General features: G+C 44.1%; 1 protein-coding gene across 2 annotated transcripts in view; it reads right to left on the bottom strand.

The window, feature by feature from the left end:
- Nucleotides 1-14,994, bottom strand: part of LOC147641699 (UDP-Glycosyltransferase superfamily protein) — a 118,657-nt gene extending 103,663 nt beyond the window's left edge. The window contains exons 1-3 of one of the 2 annotated variants that reach the window (XM_086798604.1): nucleotides 14,828-14,994; nucleotides 10,548-10,664; nucleotides 10,240-10,430 (exon numbers count right to left, since the gene is read on the bottom strand). In XM_086798604.1, the coding sequence (XP_086654730.1) occupies nucleotides 10,240-10,430; nucleotides 10,548-10,664; nucleotides 14,828-14,891 (372 nt within the window). In that variant the 5' untranslated portion in view covers nucleotides 14,892-14,994. The remainder of the gene's footprint in view (nucleotides 1-10,239; nucleotides 10,431-10,547; nucleotides 10,665-14,827) is intronic. The other variant, XM_086798594.1, reaches the window with a different exon arrangement.
- Nucleotides 14,995-19,038: the final 4,044 nt, after the last annotated feature.

The following is a 19,038-nucleotide window of genomic DNA, read 5'->3' as shown; positions in this document are numbered from 1 at the left end:
CGAGGGAGACCTTTTGTGCCTCTACGTGCGCCCATGCGCACGTGTGCGTGTGTGCTGTGTGAGCCATTCGCTTCAGCTTTGTCTTGCTCTTCTTGCACTTGCACCAGGGAGGCTTGACCCAGGGTCTCTTCGAGGGTGTGAGAGCTTGAGTACAAGCACATGTTCGTGTGTGGTCTCGAACGACAGTTTCGCATTCACTCCCCTCTAGGTGTATGAGTCTGGTGGCCAGGTATTTTCTTTCTTTTGACAAGTCCGGCTTCGACAATCTACTCCAACAGACTCTTGTTTGGGTAACTTGTCTTCATATTTGCATTTGAATTGGATTCTCTCATTGGAAAACCCTTGGAATCTTGTACACAGATTAAAATACTCCAATAATATACTTCAGTATTGAGGGGGGGTCGGTCCATTCGCGGCCCCAGTGGTGGCATACTGTGCAGTGCTTGTCCCTTGCAGATTATCTTGTGTAGTGATGCATCTTTCAGCTGTTTTGTGCATCGTGGCTATTACATTTTAAGTGTTGGCGCGTGTATTGTTCAGAGACGGTGCCCAAGGACGTTCACACCTAGCCGGTGTAGTTACAATGGTGATGGTGCCACTTCGTCCTTGGAATCATCCAGCCCTTGCTCAGAAGTGTGAGACCATGTAGACAGCAAATTAGGAGCAGTTTCCAGTACATATGGCCTAGCACCCTTAGCTTGGAAACATGTATCCAACAGGGGAGCTCTATTTGCTGCCATGTGGGAAGTGAAGTTCGCCATCATCATGTTGGAGGTCGCGTCTCTTCGGTATCCATGATGAATATGTTAGAAGTCATCTCCTGTCTAGTTTTATACACCAGGGCCTTTGTTGTGGGTGTGCCCGCCCTTGTGAGGTGTTTTATCATTTTTCCCCACTCTCTGCATTTTTCCCCTATTTTTCCCATTTTTTCTGTGGCTTGGGAGGCAGCCCTGAGGTGGCAGGAGGACCCAATAGCTGGCCAACTGATGGCACTGGTCCACGACTCCATTTCAGAGATGGCCGACTGCTGACACTTGGCCGACTGGCTGTTTTTTGCTGGTCGTGGAGTTTCAAGGCCAGTCGGCTGCCCTACAGCAGGCCGACTGCTGTTGGGGGGCCATATAAATAGGCCCCCAGCCCCCTTGCCAGTTTTGTATCATACTCGGGATCTTCTTGTGTATATAGAGCAGAGTTACACGCCTATATCTCTCTCTCTCTCTCTTGTGCTGTATTTTTCTGCATGCGTTTTTGCTCTCATGTTCCCAGATCTGGTCATCATCTCCGCTGCGTATTCTGACATGGTATCAGAGCCCTAGGCTCTAGATAGTTCTTGGGATTTGTGTGAGCAAGAGGGGGACTGTTGTGTGGCTGATTGGTGGACTGTTTTGGACTGTTCGGGAAGAGGAGAAGCAAGAGGACGGCGGGCTGATTTGCTGGACAGCCACTTGCAGGTATTAGTTCTTCTTTGTTCCCACCCACCCACCCTTTTCAGAGTACATCCCCGCAATGGCAGATCTATTTGAGATGGCCGAGAGGCATGTGAAGATCCCGACACTCCCCACGTTCCCGATGGACCGTCAGTTGGACGGGAGCAACTACGGCATATGGAAGGTTATGACAGAATCTGTTCTGAAGTCTTACAACCTCGTAGATTTCGTCGTTATTGGGGTTCCACGGCCGGAAGTAGAGGAAGGGGAGTTACCGTCAATCCGAAAGGACCGGGAGGCTCAGACACAGATGTGGGATCGTGTCAACGCCAGGGTCCATTCGTTTATCTTTCTCAACTGCACACCGCACGTAATCAATCATGTAAAGCATATGACGCTGGCCAGAGGTATATGGCAACATTTGGCCTCTCTTTACAACAGGGTATCGCCCATGAAGAGGATTTCCTTGGAAGTACAGATGCGGGTTATGAACCCTGCAAAGTCATCGACGATGCGGGAGCATATTAACAAGCTGCAAGCTCTTCAGCAAGTTCTTCAGGCTGGGAAAGAGATATCGTCAGAGGACATGGCCATAACGTTGCTGTCGCACTTGCCCTCTTCGTACTCAGCATTTTACTCGTCTTTGATTACCACTGGGGTGGCAGGCTCAGCACCATCACGTGGGAGGAGCTTGTGCCCATGGTCTTGGACCAAGAGGAACGATTTACGAACCCTCCTCAGGGTGAAGATTCGGAGGCCTTAACTGGCCAACGGTCGAAAGGCCATAACACGGGCAAAGGGAAGGCTTCGTCGGAGAAGTCTTTTGAGAAGAAGTCCGTTACTGACCGCGAGAAACTAAAGGCAGAGAGGACCTGTAATGATTGTGGCGAGAAAGGCCACTATTGCAGGCAGTGTCCCAAGCAGAAGACCGAGAAGGGTGAAGATTCCTCAGCAGCAATCATGAAGACTCCGGCTTTTGTGCACCTGGAGGTGGTGGACACCGATGTTTCATTTTCTTCAGGCAAGGAGGAGACTGGAGGACTCTCCGCAACGGATACTCGGGAGTGGATTCTAGATAGTGGTGCTTCCAGGCACATGACTTCTTCCCGTTCCGGTTTACAGGATCTCTGCAGGCTTTCTGTTCACATTCTTACTGGGGATACATCCACTATCCCAGTTCACAGTGAGGGCAGGATGGAGATAGTTCCTGATGGCAGAGGGGGGAAGCATTCCTCCCAGGTGTTGTATGTTCCGACACTTGGTTTTCATCTGTTGTCAGTGCATCAGGTTTGCAAGACTGGCGTACGGGTGGAGTTTGATGAGCATTTTGTTGCTCTCCGGGACAAAGCAACAGGCCAAGTGGTTTGGGAAGGCGGAGTGGAGAATGGAGTTTACAAGATTTCAGCACTCTCTCTCCCAGGTCCTCAGGTTTGTGATGAGTGGCAGTCTGGTAATGGCCACTTAAGTGTGGATACGCTGCAGGTGCGGGCTTTCCGGGACCAGATGGTGGATAGCTTGCCAGTAGATAGCAACAGTTGGCAGGAACTTTCCAGTACTAATGTTGGTGGTTCTTGTGTTCGTCAGTCAGAGGAAAATGAACAGGTCACTTATGCTCTGATGTCTCGTCGTATTCGGGACAAAGAACCTCCACTAGATGAGGATGTTCTTTCCACGGGGACCTTTCGGAAAGCCAAGCAGGTGGCAGGTAATTACTTGCAGAAGGAGGTGGTTTCTCCAAGCTTTGTGGTTCCGGATTCAAAGGGGGTGGTTGACAGGTTTCAGAAGGCCTTGCTTGGTCTTCATCAGGTTTCCAGGACTTGTTTTTGCACCGTAACAGGTGTTGATCCTTGTGAGCAGTGTGATGCCTTTTTGACTCAGAAGCTGTATGGTTCATTGATCTGGTTGATGGACACCAGATTGGATGGGAGCTTCCTGATGAGGCAGTTGAGCTCATGGTTGCGGATGACTCTTTGGGAGGCAGGATTGCGTTTCTTGTGGTTTCTGCGGCATGCGGAGGATCATGGACTCTTGTACACAGGAGGGGGATTGTTGGATGGAGTCCGACTCCACGGTTGGAGTGACTCAGTTTGGGGAGGAGATCCGGACACGAGGAGATCTACTTCAGGCCTAGGAGCAGTTTTACGGAGCAGTAAGCGACAGTCATCTTTTGCCTTGTCGCGTACAGAGGCAAAGTACCGGGCTGCTTGTGATGCTGCTTGTGAGGTGGTGAGGATACAGAGGTTGCATTGCAGGTTTGGGCTTCCACTGGAGGAACCCATGGTCATCCAGAGGCACTTTGTTCGTGAAAAGATCGTTGCTGATGACAGCTTGCTAGAGTTCTGTTCGACGGAGGACAGTACAGTGGACCTCTTCACGAAGTCGCTATCTCAGGATTTGCTCAGGCGGCACCCCAGCTCCCTGTGGTTGGTTTCACAGCCACGAGATGAGAGGGGGTGTTAGAAGTCATCTCCCGTCTAGTTTTATACACCAGGGCCTTTGTTGTGGGTGTGCCCGTCCTTATGAGGTGTTTTATCATTTTCCCCACTCTCCGCATTTTTCCCCTATTTTTTCCATTTTTTCTGTGGCTTGGGAAGCAGCCCTGAGGTGGCAGGAGGACCCAGTAGCTGGCCAACTGATGGCACTGGTCCACGACTCCATTTCAGAGATGGCCGACTGCTGCTGACACTTGGCCGACTGGCTGGTTTTTGCTAGTCGTGGAGTTTCAGGGCCAGTCGGCCTGCTGTAGGGCAGCCATATAAATAGGCCCCCAACCCCCTTGCCAGTTTTGTATCATACTCGGGATCTTCTTGTGTATATAGAGATCTTTATATGCATTAAGAAAATTCAGCCCATCCTGAGTCAAAACATCCACATTTTCATGACTTTGTTCAATGTTATCACGAACAAAAACCAAATACGCGGAAAGACTCTTTTTCATTGCCTTATTAATCTCGATGTGAGATACAATTGGAATAGAATCCCCTTCCTTGCCAGCATCAATAACATGCATGCAGCCTTTATACAAAAAGGAAATTATGTTTATCTTGTACTCTTTGCGGGGCTCAAGCCTATGATGCCATGGCTTGCCAAGCAATACATCACATCCATTAAGAGGTGCAACCAAGAAATGCTCATGATCAAGATAACCCTGAATATGTATGCGCAACTTCCCAATAAGTGGGATAACCTGCACCTCTTTACCAACAAAGGCAGCTTCTGCTTCAATTTGAGACTCCATGTCCTCAACCTCAATGTCCAAGGCGGCTGCCATCTGGGTAGAGATGAAGTTATTTGTTGCACAATCATCAAACATAAATAAAGCGGGCTGATCCTTGATTTGGCCCCATGCTTTGCATACCATCCTCTCTTTACTATCATGCTTCGTGTTTCCCTGCACATCGGGAACGGCATGCACATTTGCCTTGGGTTGCTTGTCCTCATGCTTTTGTTTGCGGTTGGGGCATTGCCTAAACATATGCTCTTTACTTCCATAAGAAAAGCATTTCCCCTCTTTTGCATATTGCTCCCTTTGCTCGGGAGTCAAGCCAAATTTGTTCTCCTTTGGCCCATTATCCTTGGATGATGGTATTTTCAGCTTTACCTCCCTTCTGGGCTTCCCGAAAGCTCTTTTTAGGTGGCTGTCCACCTTTTTGCAGGTTTGGGACAACCCTCTCTTTGCCCTTGGAACCACCTTAATCTTGCTTGATTTTAAGCACCAATTGCTCCGTAGCAAGAGCAGATGATATAAGCTGCTGTAAAGTGTGTTTCGGGTGCAATTCGATGCCCGAACGGTAGGCTGGTTGCAACCCAGAACAAAACTTTCTTTTCTTTTCGTCTTCGGAGAGTTGCATGAAAGGAGTAACCTCAAGCAAAACTTTCCAAAATTTGCTCACATACTGCTACACACTCTCATTATCCTTTTGGTCAAGTCTATCCCACTTTTGGGTGAGTGTATGCTCTGCATTTGGAGGCAAAAATTGGGCATAAAATATGTCAAACTCTTTCCAAGTGCAAATGGGATCTTTGGTGGTCTTTTCAGTGATCCACCAATGGGCAGTTGTCCCCTTCAAAAACATGCTTGCATGACGGATTTTGGACTTCTCAGTGAAGTCCTCTTCACTAAATGCAATATCAAACTCAGCCACAAAAGCAAGCACCTTAGAGGCATCATACTCCCCATGATAGGCATCAAACTTCACTGACTTGTCCCCTGCCTTGAACTCCTTGAGTTTTTTGGCATGAGGCTCAAGTTCTTGCCTCTTTCTCTTGCCCTTGTCCAACGGGGCAGCTCTCTCTGCATGAGCTTCATGGGCAATCTTAGGTGTTTCACTAAGCAAAGTGGCATGTGCATTTTGTTCTTGTGGCCCCACTGCATGTGACCTCACTGAAAGATGCATTGTCTCACCACGAGACAACTCAAAGTCTTTTGGCTTGTATGCCGACCACTTTCCCCATGATCTACATACTTAGAATCCATAAGGCCTTCAGCATGCATAAATCTGTTTCCTCCTGTGCCATGAGGAGTGGATGCATGGCGAGAAGTGACCGATACTTCTTCTTTATGCAAATATGATCTCAATCTTAGAGAGGCTGGGTCTCCATGTTTCAAACGGGGTGGATTCTTGAACATAAGCTATCCATCCTCTCCTTCTTTTAGGTCACCCTTTCGGATAAGATAGGAGAGTGCCAACTCCCTTGGCTTCTTGCCCACTTCTCGAGCCATAGACTCAAAAGTCATGTCCACCATAGCATCAGCTTTCTTGGCTTCTATGACACTTTGTACATGGGGATCTTCATGCAAGAATTTCAGCTCTTGCTCTTTTGCCTGCAAGAGCCTCTTCATGTGCTCCAACTCAACCGTCAATGCATTGGGCTCTTCCTCATGCATGGACTCTTTACCACGTGATGGTTGTCCCATCAATGCACTGTCATAAACTCTCTCAAAAGGCTTATGCCTTCCATGCAATGCATCGGAATCCCGTGAAGCACTTGATTGGCCCCTCAAATTCGGCACTTCCAATGGGTTGCCCTAGCTGTCCATTGAGTCAAGTGTCCATACTTGCTTCCGATCTCAAAACTCCGTGTCTTCTCTTGAGAAAGAGAGACAACCGGGCTCTGATACCAATGTGACCGCTCTCTACGGGAGGCCTACAAATCGGAAGACAATATACACTCATGTAGAACACTTAACTAAAGTTAACAATGGAAACAACATTAGCAACACAAATACTGGAAATACCAAAATACACATGACACAAGCACTGGGGCCGAAAAGGGCCCGCCCCCCCCCCCCCCCCCTCTCTCAATACATTTGTATTTCTTGGAGTATTTACATGTACAAGTGTCACGGGCCAAACAGGCCAGATTTCTCCACACGGGGAGTGAATACAACTTAAACAAATTCATTCAAGTCGATGAAGTTATGTTAGTCGGAGAAGTCTCAAATCACGGGCACATTCCCACCTTCACTAGGTGCACACCTACCTTTCACTGGTCTTCCGAGACCGTGTACCAACAGGCACGCCCGTACTAGCACAGGCAAAGTGGTACACCACGGAGGAAACATTTCCTGGTTCTCCCAGATTCCCTAGTGTGTCTAACCTTCACTGGCTCTCAGAAGCTCTGAGGGCGCGGTTAGCACCACCACACAGGGAAAAACTGACCACACTAGGAAAGCTTCTTGAGCATGGTCAGCATAAACATGCTTTGTTCCTGCTCTACATAAAACTTAAAGAAATCTCTGAACTTAATTTAACAAATTTTAGATTTACACAAATAAGAAACATGAGACATCTGGTACAGCCAGTACAATCTGCAATAGATACAACAGATTCAGCACATGTAATCAGCAACAACAACAGGTACAGTAGTTACAGCACGTGTGTATTTAGCAGTAGCAAGTACAGTAGGTACAGCACATGTGTATTCAGCAACAGCAGGTACTACAGGTACAGCACGTGTGTATTCAGCAGGCGGGTACATCAAGTACAGCACATGTGAATTCAGCAAGCAGGTACAGCAGATTCAAGGCCAGGCGATGGAGAGAGAGAAGGAGATAGTAGGCGATAGAGAAAAATGCAGCCAGCCACCCACGTGGGAAATATTACTAAAATATTTCATGCATCCAATGCAGAGGATTTTAGCCATAAGGAAACTTGGATTAGTCATAATAAACAGAGATTAATCTCTACTTAAGAGAAGAGACCTTTTGGAAGGTGCACAGAGCCGGGCCACGACCTGGAGTGGATGATTCGAAAATTTGAGCCCGCTAATCGATTCGCAATGATCAAAAACCCCCAGGGGTGGAAGGATTTACGCAATGCTAGTTTGAGGACGACAAATTTCTCCTTTCCCCCAAAATTTTAGATGCCGGTTGCGCTGCAATTTGCCAACGGTCACGAGCTTCATTGCAGCCATTGAAGTGGTCCGTCTCTTCGCCTCTGAGTTGGAAAGAAGCCAGAAGAGGCAATGTGGACTTTCGTTGAGTATGTAGAGTGGATTCTATCCTCCACTAGCAAGTGGCTGTGGAGATGTCCACAACAATGTTGCCATGGCTAGATTAGTGATGACTATTCCTACTTTGGAAGAAGGTGATTAGGAGTAGCTAATGTCAGATTAGGATGATAACCTAGCTCTAATACCATGATGAAATTAGGGTGGATGGAGAGACACCATGATCATACTCATGATAATTGCATAAAACAAACTAGATAAGATGAAGATTAATGCTAATCACATCATTAACTAGATGGGCAGCATAATGACACAAGAGATGGGATAATGGAGGTTGTGTTATCTTGCATTAGATGAGAGCCTCTTATATAGGCTGGAGTCTAATGGATTAGGGTGTGATTAACCCCTAAGCAAAACCCTAATTATATCTAGAAGAGAGCACCCAAAAACCTAGATTGGACTGCAAAGGAGATCTCCTCCCACTTGCTCTAGGCGCCTAGAATATGCTCCATATATTCTAATGTATGTCATAAACCATAGTCTACCAAAAAGTTCTAAGGTTAAGTGACCATATGAACCATATGCCCTAATTCCCAATGTCACATGGATGATTTGTTGTATTGTTTCCAACAACACCACCAGCAACCAATCACTGATAGAGAAGGAAGCAGAGGAGAAGAAAAAACGCAGGTACGAGGAAACACAGCCACCAAGGAAGAAGCGCAGCCGCCTTGAAGAAACGCAGCAGGTTGATGAAAAACACAAGTACCTCTCTACTCCAAAAAAAAAAAACACAGACCTGCTTGCAAGACGGGGGATCGCCGTGTGGATGCTGGTACCTAAGCGACTAATACCATGATAAAGTTGCACTATGCAGAAGCAAAACATATGGGGGAGAGAGAGAGAGAGAGAGAGAGAGAGAGAGATCAGACAATGAACATCTTATTATGTAGCATGAGGCTTTTACAATGGCAATACCAGCCAGCAGATGGTGTAGAGCACAAGTGCCTGTGAATGAATGAATTGGATTGAATGTGATGAGGAAAAGTGACCTTTATATACGGAGGCACGTAGCTGGCCGACTGCCCTCACGGAGCTGGCCAACAGCAGCAAAAATAACCCCCACGACTATGAGAAAGTACAAGGCACCAATAAAAGGTCCAAATACCCACACATAGCCAGATGCACAAAATTCTAACACCTATACGCTAGGGTTTCAAAAATAGAGATAGAGAAGAATGAAGTACAAAAGAATACAGAATATGTTGCTGACATGTGGCAAGTCGGCCAGGCAGCATGCAGTTGTAAGCATGTCCTCTACAGGCCGCGACAAGAGATGTACAGGCCGACTGGGCATGGGGGGACCCCTGTCGACTACCTGCCCACAGGACTGCCCGGAATACTTGCAGCTGCATCACAGACAAAACATGATGAGGATGACAGATGTACCATAGGGTCTCACAACCAAAAACACAAGTCACTCTCATTGCAACATCCAGATGACTAGCTGCCTCTAGGCGCCTACAGGTAAGTATATGCAGGAGAATTGAGCCCCACAAAGGAAGTCCCCCAAGAGAACCCTATGTTAGGCATCAAAGTTGGACACACCAACCAACACAAATGCCCATTATTCATCTTATTGGGATACTAGGGGAGACTGTAAAGGACTTTATAACCATATAAGTCTTTGTTGGACTACAAACGCCCTCATCTCAAGGGAGAGTCTAGTTATTCTAGTGCTTTTTCTTTTTGATGTTTCCTAACAAGATTTTGAAGATACCTCAATCGTAATAATGGGTGACATGTATGTCACAAGGGGATCAATGGGTCGGGAAGGGTGACCATGCTACACAGGTCACTTCTAAGCAAAGACAGGCACAAGTGATCATAATTGCATGAAACGGAAACAGAAACAGAAACGGCTAATGTATATGCAACAGAACTGACCTAAAACTAGAAAACAAAAACGGCTAAAAAACGACAACTCCTTAACATTATATAGTATACAGAAAAGATAATTTTGTTAAATAGAGTAGAAATGAGGGGAAAATGAAAGAAATAGAGGAAACCGTGCGATGGTTCATGGGATGGCAAGGAGATGTGGGAAAAACCCTTGAGAGGAGCAGCAACTGGCTACCAGATTTTTTGCTAGGAAACAATGTTTTTTGTTACTCTGGTTCAGTTACACAGGCAGCTGATAAGATGTATACATAGCAAAAACAAGTCAACTCCATAGCAAGAGATCTGTTGCTCTTATATTTATTCCAAAAAAAAAAAAGCTACTACATGTGCATATAGAATTGATGATCTAGAATTATGATCTTATATGAGATGTACAGTGTGGCACGTTTTAACAAACCTTTGAAGAAGTATGCTTGAAAACAGGTATCACAGCTGACACTTGATCCACTAGAATGATATCAAACGATGGCCACAACCAAATCATACATAGAGCTACATAGATGCAGCGTAGATAGGCACAAAGAGCATGAAGCCTGTAGAAGACATGCCGGGGCAAAAAATCGCCATAAACTGTAACAGCCAGCCTACCTGCAGAACATGACAAGTGCTGTCTGTTGGACCATTCAAGCAATTGATTGAAGTTAACATGAACCTGGAGGCCCAGTTTACTAATAACAGTCAATTGGATAAGGCTTTGTGTAGTACCATCCTTTGTCTCCTCAAAACATCTGTTTTTATCATGATGTGCTGTAAAAGTTTGAACATAGTGTCCTCGTGATGCCAGCTCTACAGCTGCATCTACTATAAGCCTCTCAGCACCACCTGATTTAACATTATAAAACACAACAAGTCAATTATGAGCAAATTAGCCTTAATTCCTGGGTTTGCAGCAAAAAACCCAGTAAACTACTGTGTTCTACAAGGCCAGTGGCCACTGTGACCAGCATAAAAGAATGCAAAAGTATGTTGGTAAAGCTGGAAGGTGAAGCCCTTGCAAGAGCATGAACATGAAAACACAAAAACCCCCTTCATGTTCCTTTTCCTCTTCCTGTCATTATCATCCTTTCCTAGTCTCGTGTCTTTTTTTTCTCCCGAGAATCCTAATTCCATGTTTTACAAAGATGATCGTCACCATATCCTTCAAGACATTCTCTGTCTACCCCTATGGGTTGCTGTACTAAAATTCAGGCATTTCCATAAGCTCTCATGCCAACATTACACAAGAAAAGATGCTGCTCGAAGCTTGTGATTATGGTGTGCAAAAGACTAAAAAAAACATGCTTTACACAAGCAGTCTACAAACTTGAAATCTGAGGTGTATGACTGTCTTCCCCGAAAAGTGTTCCTTGTCTCTTCCATGCTAAACCGTCATAGCCTATCAAGTCTTACTCATGTGAGAGGTTTAAATGGAAGCTTGTGCATGCACATATGTCAAGTCTTGCTCTTGTGATGGGTTTAAATAGAAGCGCATGCACACAAATACAACATGAATCGTTAAGAAGTTTGAATGCCTACTAACCCCTACTCTTGTGAGGTTAAAGCAGGGATTCAAGACCCACTTTCCAAACATGTTCTATGTTGGTTGTCCCCCTGTGAGTTGGTCTAGCAATAAGTCGATCATTCCAATCCCACCACCGGCAATGTGATAGAATGTGCAGCGGAAGAAGGGAAAGTGGAAACACAGGAGAGAGAGTGCGAGAGAGATGGAGAGGAAGCACAAGTGAGAACCTGCTCTCAATATCATCATCAAAAGGAATACATGTCCCGAGCAAGAGGGAAGAAAACCTCGTATGTGAGGGACTACAGCAAACAATGCTAAGCAAGCAGTGAAGAATGAGGGAGGCAAGCCAACTATAAGTATGCCCAAAAGTAGGCAGCCGACTAGCATCCACACAGCTGGGATAGATATCCAAGACACCATAAAAATGGGGATAAAATAGGGAAAAAATATGTGAGGGGTGACCAACCCCTCTAGCTAACATGGTCAGCCCTAGAGGCTAAAGTAGGACACCAAAAAGAAAGCCAGTAACAAAGGAATGATGTCTAACACCCCCTCTCAGCACCGGATGCTGAGTGAACTCCAAGAAGCCAAAGACGCCGTCCTCGATCATAGATGAAAGACTGCAGAAATAGGTACCAAGAAAGCTCCACAAGCCATCTCCTCAGTAACTCAGCTACACAAGCAACAAAACAAGCTGCCAAGCACACCGCTCCTCTAGAAGAAAACAACCATGTAGGATGCGACGTGCTGCTCTAAATAATGGTTCCAAACCCAAGTGTAAGAAACTCCCCGAAGTCGTATGTCGTGTTTCCAGCCTGAAGAAGGTATGAAAAACTGCATAACCAACCAAGATCAGATCTTGTAGATAATCAATCCTGGGAGAAGCAAGTTGCTCCTCACTGGAACCCTCAAAAGAAAGAGTCAATCTGCTCCAACTTTGTACCAAGAGTAGCCAAATGCTGTACAAAAGCATCCTCTCAAAAGATCGGCATCGCAAGATGTAAAGACTCTATAGAAAAGATGGGGTCCATCTCCTCAAACTCCGTACCATGAGTTGCCTAATGCTGTACATAATAGGGCATCACAAGATGAAAGGACTCCACATCCCTCTCTGAAAAAAGATGTCGTCAGACTGGTACAAGCCCAACCTGATTCTAATCCAAATTCAAAAAACTCTGGAAGTACCAAGGGGCCCCAGGCATGGTTAGCAACCACAGATCCAAACCATCCCACTGGGTCCAAAAAAACCATCCTCCAAAACAACAAACTTGCAAAACTGACAGGAGGAGAGGCATCCTCAAAAGCATCACAAAGAGAGAGAGAGATAGACTCCTCACAATGAGGAAGAAAAGTAGGAATATAAACTGCAGTGGTAACAAAGTCCTCAAGAGCATCACTAAGAGCAAAAGACTGTTCCATAAGTAGAATCAGATCCCAAGAATCAGCAACAAATAAATGATCAATGCGAGAGGATCACACCTCATAGGCAAAACAACCTCCTTGTTCTGCAAACACTGCAAAAAACACAGGCTCGGACAAAAAATAAACTCTACTCAGGATCTCTAAAAAGATCATTACTCTCCTCCAAAATCTGTAAACTCCTGTCTCACAGAAGAAAGTCTCCACAAATACAAAAAACAGCTCCCGAAACTGATCCTCAAGTGAAGTAGCTGGAGATGGGTCCCCTCTGAGTGTAGAAAACTCCTTTGGGAAGCAAAACGCAGCCAAAACACTGCTGTCCAACAAAAAAACAGCACTCCACCGCCAACAGAAGGCAAGGCACATGAAGAAACCGGGAGACCATGTAGGCCAGGAACAAAACACAAGTATAGATGCTCTAAAATCAGCAAAACGTTGACTGAAATCAAAAATTCAGTATCCTCCTCAAGTACCAAACTGCCTTCAAAGCCACAATCCAAACAAGAAACCCCCTCTGCAAGTGATCAGTGTCCACTGGAGAAGAAAACACAGCCAAACAAGATGCTACAAACCTGAAAATTCAGGCCTACCAATGTCCACACCTCCTATGAGGAAAAACGCTGAAGAGAAGGTACCTTCGGGTCCAATGGGAGGAGCCTAGGTGAAGGTAGAGCTACCAGCAGGATTAGTTCAGAAAAACACAGCAACCATGGCTGCAAATCTGAAAACACAGAGGTATTCGGGGCAGTAGAAAGGGCAAACTCTAGAAATGCAGAAGAAATAGGTACACTCAAGCCTCAAATCAGCAAATTGGCATCAGAAACCTGTAGGAAAAAAAACGCAGCATGTAGGCTACTGCTGTCCTGCACAGAATAGGCGGCCAGCACGCAGGGGGGAGGGGCTAAAGAAAACCGAAAAACTGCTTGTAGAAACCACCTGTAGAAAAACACAGCACACTAGGTGCTGCTGCCCTAAAAACAAAGCAAAAAACAGGTGAATCTCAAGGATCAAAACCTGTAAAGGATGACCAATAGCTACAATGGAGAAGACGCCTGGAAGAGGCAGGCGACCAGCAGCAATTCTGAGAAAAAAAAACGCAGACATATCCATCTGCAGAAAAAACGCAGCCAGGAGGGAGAGGAGGGAGCATCCAACGCTGTAGATCACCAGCGCTCTGATACCATGATAGAATGTGCAGCGGAAGAAGGAAAGGGGAAACACAAGAGAGAGAGTGAGAGAGAGATGAAGAGGAAGCAAACGTGAGAACCTGCTCTCAATATTATCATCAAAAGGAATACATGTCCCGAGCAAGAGGGGAGAAAACCTCGTATGTGAGGGACCGCAGCAAACAATGCTACGCAAGCAGTGAAGAATGAGGGAGACAAGCCAGCTATATATATGCCCAAAAGTAGGCAGCCGACTAGTATTCACACGATTGGGATAAATGTCCAAGACTAGGATAAATATCCAAGACACCATAAAAATTGGGGATAAAATAGGGGAAAAATATGTGAGGGGTGACCAGCCCCTCTAGCTAACATGGTCATACCTAGAGGCTAAAATAGGACACCAAACAAGAAGCCAGAAACAAGGGGATGATGTCTTAACAGAATGGACATTGTCTAGTGAAAGACACTAATACTCTTACCCATGGATGTGCCTAGCCACAGTCACACATGACTTGTCAAGTGTGATGATGTAGCAAGGAAGGAAAGACTCCTTGCCTACGAGAAAGATAGCTGCTAGTTTCTCGTGGCTGAAACCAAATCATAGGTGGCATCATGGACGGGACCAAGTTCAAGGTCGGGGTGACTTTGACGGAATAGATTTATTAATTTCCCATGGTCTCTCCGGGGCTATTACACAGGACAGAGATTTTATTAAAGCTAAACTACCCTTAATCTAGCCAACTGACAAATAGATCAATGAAATGTCTTGTTTGGGATTGACTGAATGATTACGGTCTCTACCTCCAAAAGAAAAAAGGAAGCACAGATTATCCTGTGCCGATAGTTTTTCCTGTTTTTTTAAGAAAAAAAATCTGGGGGGGGCGAGAGGGTGGTACCTATGCCAAGATCAGGATGGCAGATCGCAATGCGGAGCTTTCCATCAGATGATGACTTGGACATGGTTGGCGTGTCCAGCTTTGCTTGCTTGCTGAGAAGCGAAATCGATCACCTTCGTAAGGAAATGAGGGACATTTCGAGCTCAACTCTCTCTCTCTCTCTCTCTCTCTCTCTCTTTACTGGTCAGCTGCCAATTTCTTCTTAATTATTATATAAAAAACGTTGTGAAATTATTAAAAACTTGACCATTGAGATCAAGATTTGACTAAATCTCGGATTGAAAATTATATCTGCATTTCATCTCAACAATTGTAGACCTCCAACATCATCATGTTGGCATTAAAAAGAAAAATAGAGGCACAATGAGTTGTCATTAAAAAATTTAGGTAATTATGATTAGAGGTTTATAAATTTAGAATGTAATTAAAATGGACTTTAAAGAAATGCAAAGATAGCTCGCAATGAATAATATTATTTAGGCAAATGTAATTAGAGGACTATTTGAAAAGAAATTAGAAAGCAATTGAAAATCTAGACAAACATTATTAGAAGGCTATTTTTAGAAAGCTATTTAAAAAGAAATTATTAGAAGGCTATTTAAAAAGAAATTAGGAAGACATTTAAAAATCTAGACACATTATTTAGAGAGCAACATGATAAATATATTAGAAAGCTGGTGGGAAATAAGAGGCAAAATAAACAAGCATTTAAAGAGATAGTAAACATGTATTTAAAGATATTGGAAAGAATCATGGAAAGATCCTAATCAACGTGAGCCAAAGAAAAAGGGCATCAAAAGAAGACATGAAAAATAGTTAATTAAGAATCATAAAGCAATGGTAAGAGAAAAAAAAAACAACGAGAGTACTTAAAGGATTGATGAACATTACAAAGAATCAGCATGTCTGTCCAGCTCAACACTCCATTATTGTTCCAAAGAGAGTAGTCACCACCACAAAGAGAAGAGCCATGTTGTCATTATGATGTGAGAAGATGGCATCAAGCTATAGTGTTTGTCGTCATTTCAGAGAGGGGTGTCGCTTAGGGTCAACAAATCCTTTCATTGTGGTGTTTCGAAGCTCTTTGGAGATAAATATAGCAAAATAGCTTATTCTTTCAAAAGAAAACTATAGGAACATAGCAATAGCACGACATGGGGAGGACACGATGTCCAGTTCGCCAAGAATGGAAAAAATATCATAGTATTGCATGTCGTTGATGCAGTTTTTTTTATATACCTAGATTTTCCTCTCAATGGTGTAAATAATAGTGATAGAGCTACTAGAAATGTTCTCACACTAAGATCCCCAGCTTTAGAATGTAGCAGTACACTTGGCTTGTGTCAGCCCAAGTAGACAATGTAATATGAAATCAATCCAATCAACCTAGATAAGTGGGTGAAGAATGTCTAAAGGCCATAGCCACTCCCTTGATGGACTATATCAGATTTTTAAGGATGTACAAACCCTCCGTGGGCTACTGGGAGTGCCTCTAGGGTGGCTCATAGGTCGTGCAAGAACATCGTGCAGCCTTTCTCTACACTCAGAGCCAAACACATTTCTCACTAATGCAACGGAGGCACCACTAGGCACTATAGGCTCCGAGTGTCTTTCTCCCCCACATACCTGATGTAGTCTTCCTCTGAAAAAGGCCAAATATGGAGGGAGCACTCCTGTCCGTTTGTACAGTTTTTCTCTTCTCTAAAGAGCTAATATTTGCTCTTAAGCATATGTAATTTTTTCTACTAATAGAAAGATCTTTTCTCCTGAAAAAAAAATATTTTAGTCAACAACAAGATTCTTGACTCTATACACCCCATCGATTTCCATTTCCTGAAGGTCAATAGCAATGGACTTGTATTGGTTGCTTGGAACAACTCTACTACAATCCAACTTGTTCGCCTATGTTGACATGGTTGGCTACTCTATATTCCACCTTGGGCTATATGTATTCCTCCATTTCTTTAATGCCAAGGTGCTAGGTATTTGCATTTCCGGTTCAAAGGTGCATAGATAATCTAAACATTATGCATTTGGTGCCTCACATCACTCATTGCTTCTGTCCACCACTACCATATGCCGATCACCCTAGGATTTGCATATATGACTGAATAGGCTACACCTAATTTAAACCTTGTGCATTCCAAGCTTGCCTCATGGATTTATGGCCCATGTTCCTTTATCTACACTCATATTTGCTACAAGTTTGGTGCTCCTTTAGAAATTGCATCTAATAATGGCCCTGGTTTTGTTGGGGAAGAGTTGGATGAAGCATTGAAAACCCTCAATATCAAACATAGACATGTGACTCCTTATTATCCTTAGGGCAATGGGTTAGTAGAGAAATTGAATTCTCTGTCTTCAATATTCACACTAATTAATAGCCTACACTTGCAAGAATTTCCCCTCTAGAATCTATTCTCTTACTGAATTGCTCTACCCTAAACTTTCAACTGGCACCACTCATTAAGACAACCATTAAAAAACCATAGGCAGCTAGGTCCTCCCTGACCCAATAGCTCCTGACTAACACCAAACAGAAAACACAACCATTCTGACAACTCAGTGGCAATATTCAGCATGAAAACAGAAAGACTCTCACAGAAATTAAATTAACATGAAGATGCTCAGTTCTCATCAATTGGTGAGTAAGGTAACATGTTACAAGATTCAAGCAGAGTACTTTAAGCTTCTTTTCTCTACTGGGTTGATTGTGCTAAGCCTATTACATTCACATCGAAAGAGAAGAGACTGAGACAGCATAATGCTCACAAATTCAGCCATAGCTGCTGCATCTTCATCAAAATCCCTCATCAATCATCTCTCTCAAAACCATTAGCTTTACAAAGCATATATAATATATATATATATGCATTCACATCGAAAGAGAAGAGACTGAGACAACATAATGCTCACAAATTCAGCCATAGCTGCTGCATCTTCATCAAAATCCCTCATCAATCATCTCTCTCAAAACCATTAGCTTTACAAAGCATATATATATGTGTGTGTGTGTGTGTGTGTGTGTGTCTTTTTACAAAGCCAAAACTCACAACTCTCCACTCTCTTGCTCTCACTGGCTGCATGTGTGTGTATCCCACGACCCTTAGCCCAAGCCCCTTTTCATATAAAAATCCAAAGCGATGACTTTTTCCTACCTTCCTTCCTTCAAAAAGGATTTGCCGCTCGATACCTTCCTTCCTTCAAAAAGGATTTGCCGCTCGTCGATACCTTCGAACTCACCACCTTCTCTTTCCTTTTTTGATGTCTTTGTTCTTCTAGGGCCCTCCCCGCACATCTTCACGAACAGCTTACCCTTTTTAGCAAGTGTATGGCGCCTTTACACATTAGTCACCCACTTACCCAGGTTGATTAGATTAATTTCATATTACGTTGTCTATCATGGCCGACACAAGCTAACTGTACAACTACATCCTAAAGCTGGGGATCTTAGTGAGAACATTTCTAGCAGCTCTATAGAGGTATCCAAAAAAATTGTATCATGGACTACCATCCCCTTGGAAGATGGTACATTCATGTACCATCTAAATTTGATGATATCCTATCTGCATCCACAAACAAACCTGATAGCAAATCATCTTGATCATAGAATCATTGGAATCCAATTGACTAGCCACAATCTCTGGAAGTAGGATTTAAGCCTCCAACCATTGACTTTTCTTTTGTGCAAAGTACCATCTAAGTCTTCCAAGTGATAATAACTTGAAGGGAACACAGTGTGAACCTTGAATGGACCTTCCCACTTTTGTTGAAGTTTCACATCATGTCAGCACCAATGTCCCTTCTTTTATGTCTTTACCTCTTGGTAATTGCTCATCAAACTTCTTTTTCCTCTATTGTTGTTGCAAGGCCTCTGTCTAACTTATGGCATCTTGTCTCTTCAACTATAAATCAACCAAGCTAAGCATCCTATCTACTACCTCTTCTCTAGGCACAACTCCAATCTTATTGAGGTTCCACAAACTAGATACATCCAACTCCATAGGGTGTAAAGCCTCTTGTCCATACACTAGTTGGAATGGAGTAAATCCTATAATATGTTTGTAGGTACATTTGTAAGCCCAAAGTGCACCATAATGCCTAATCCCAATGCTTTGGATTACCCTCAACAAGTTTAGTGATAAGTTTGCATACAATAATGAGGACTACTGAGCTAAATAGAGAGGAGGCAAGCCAAGACCTTCAGAATG

Source organism: Cibotium barometz, chromosome 1 (genome assembly GCF_041138505.1).
Source record: "Cibotium barometz isolate CiBa-2024 chromosome 1, ASM4113850v1, whole genome shotgun sequence".
NCBI classification, from domain to species: Eukaryota; Viridiplantae; Streptophyta; class Polypodiopsida; order Cyatheales; family Cibotiaceae; genus Cibotium; species Cibotium barometz.
Note: the sequence above shows the minus strand (reverse complement) of the source record. Positions and strands in the feature narration are given on the sequence as shown.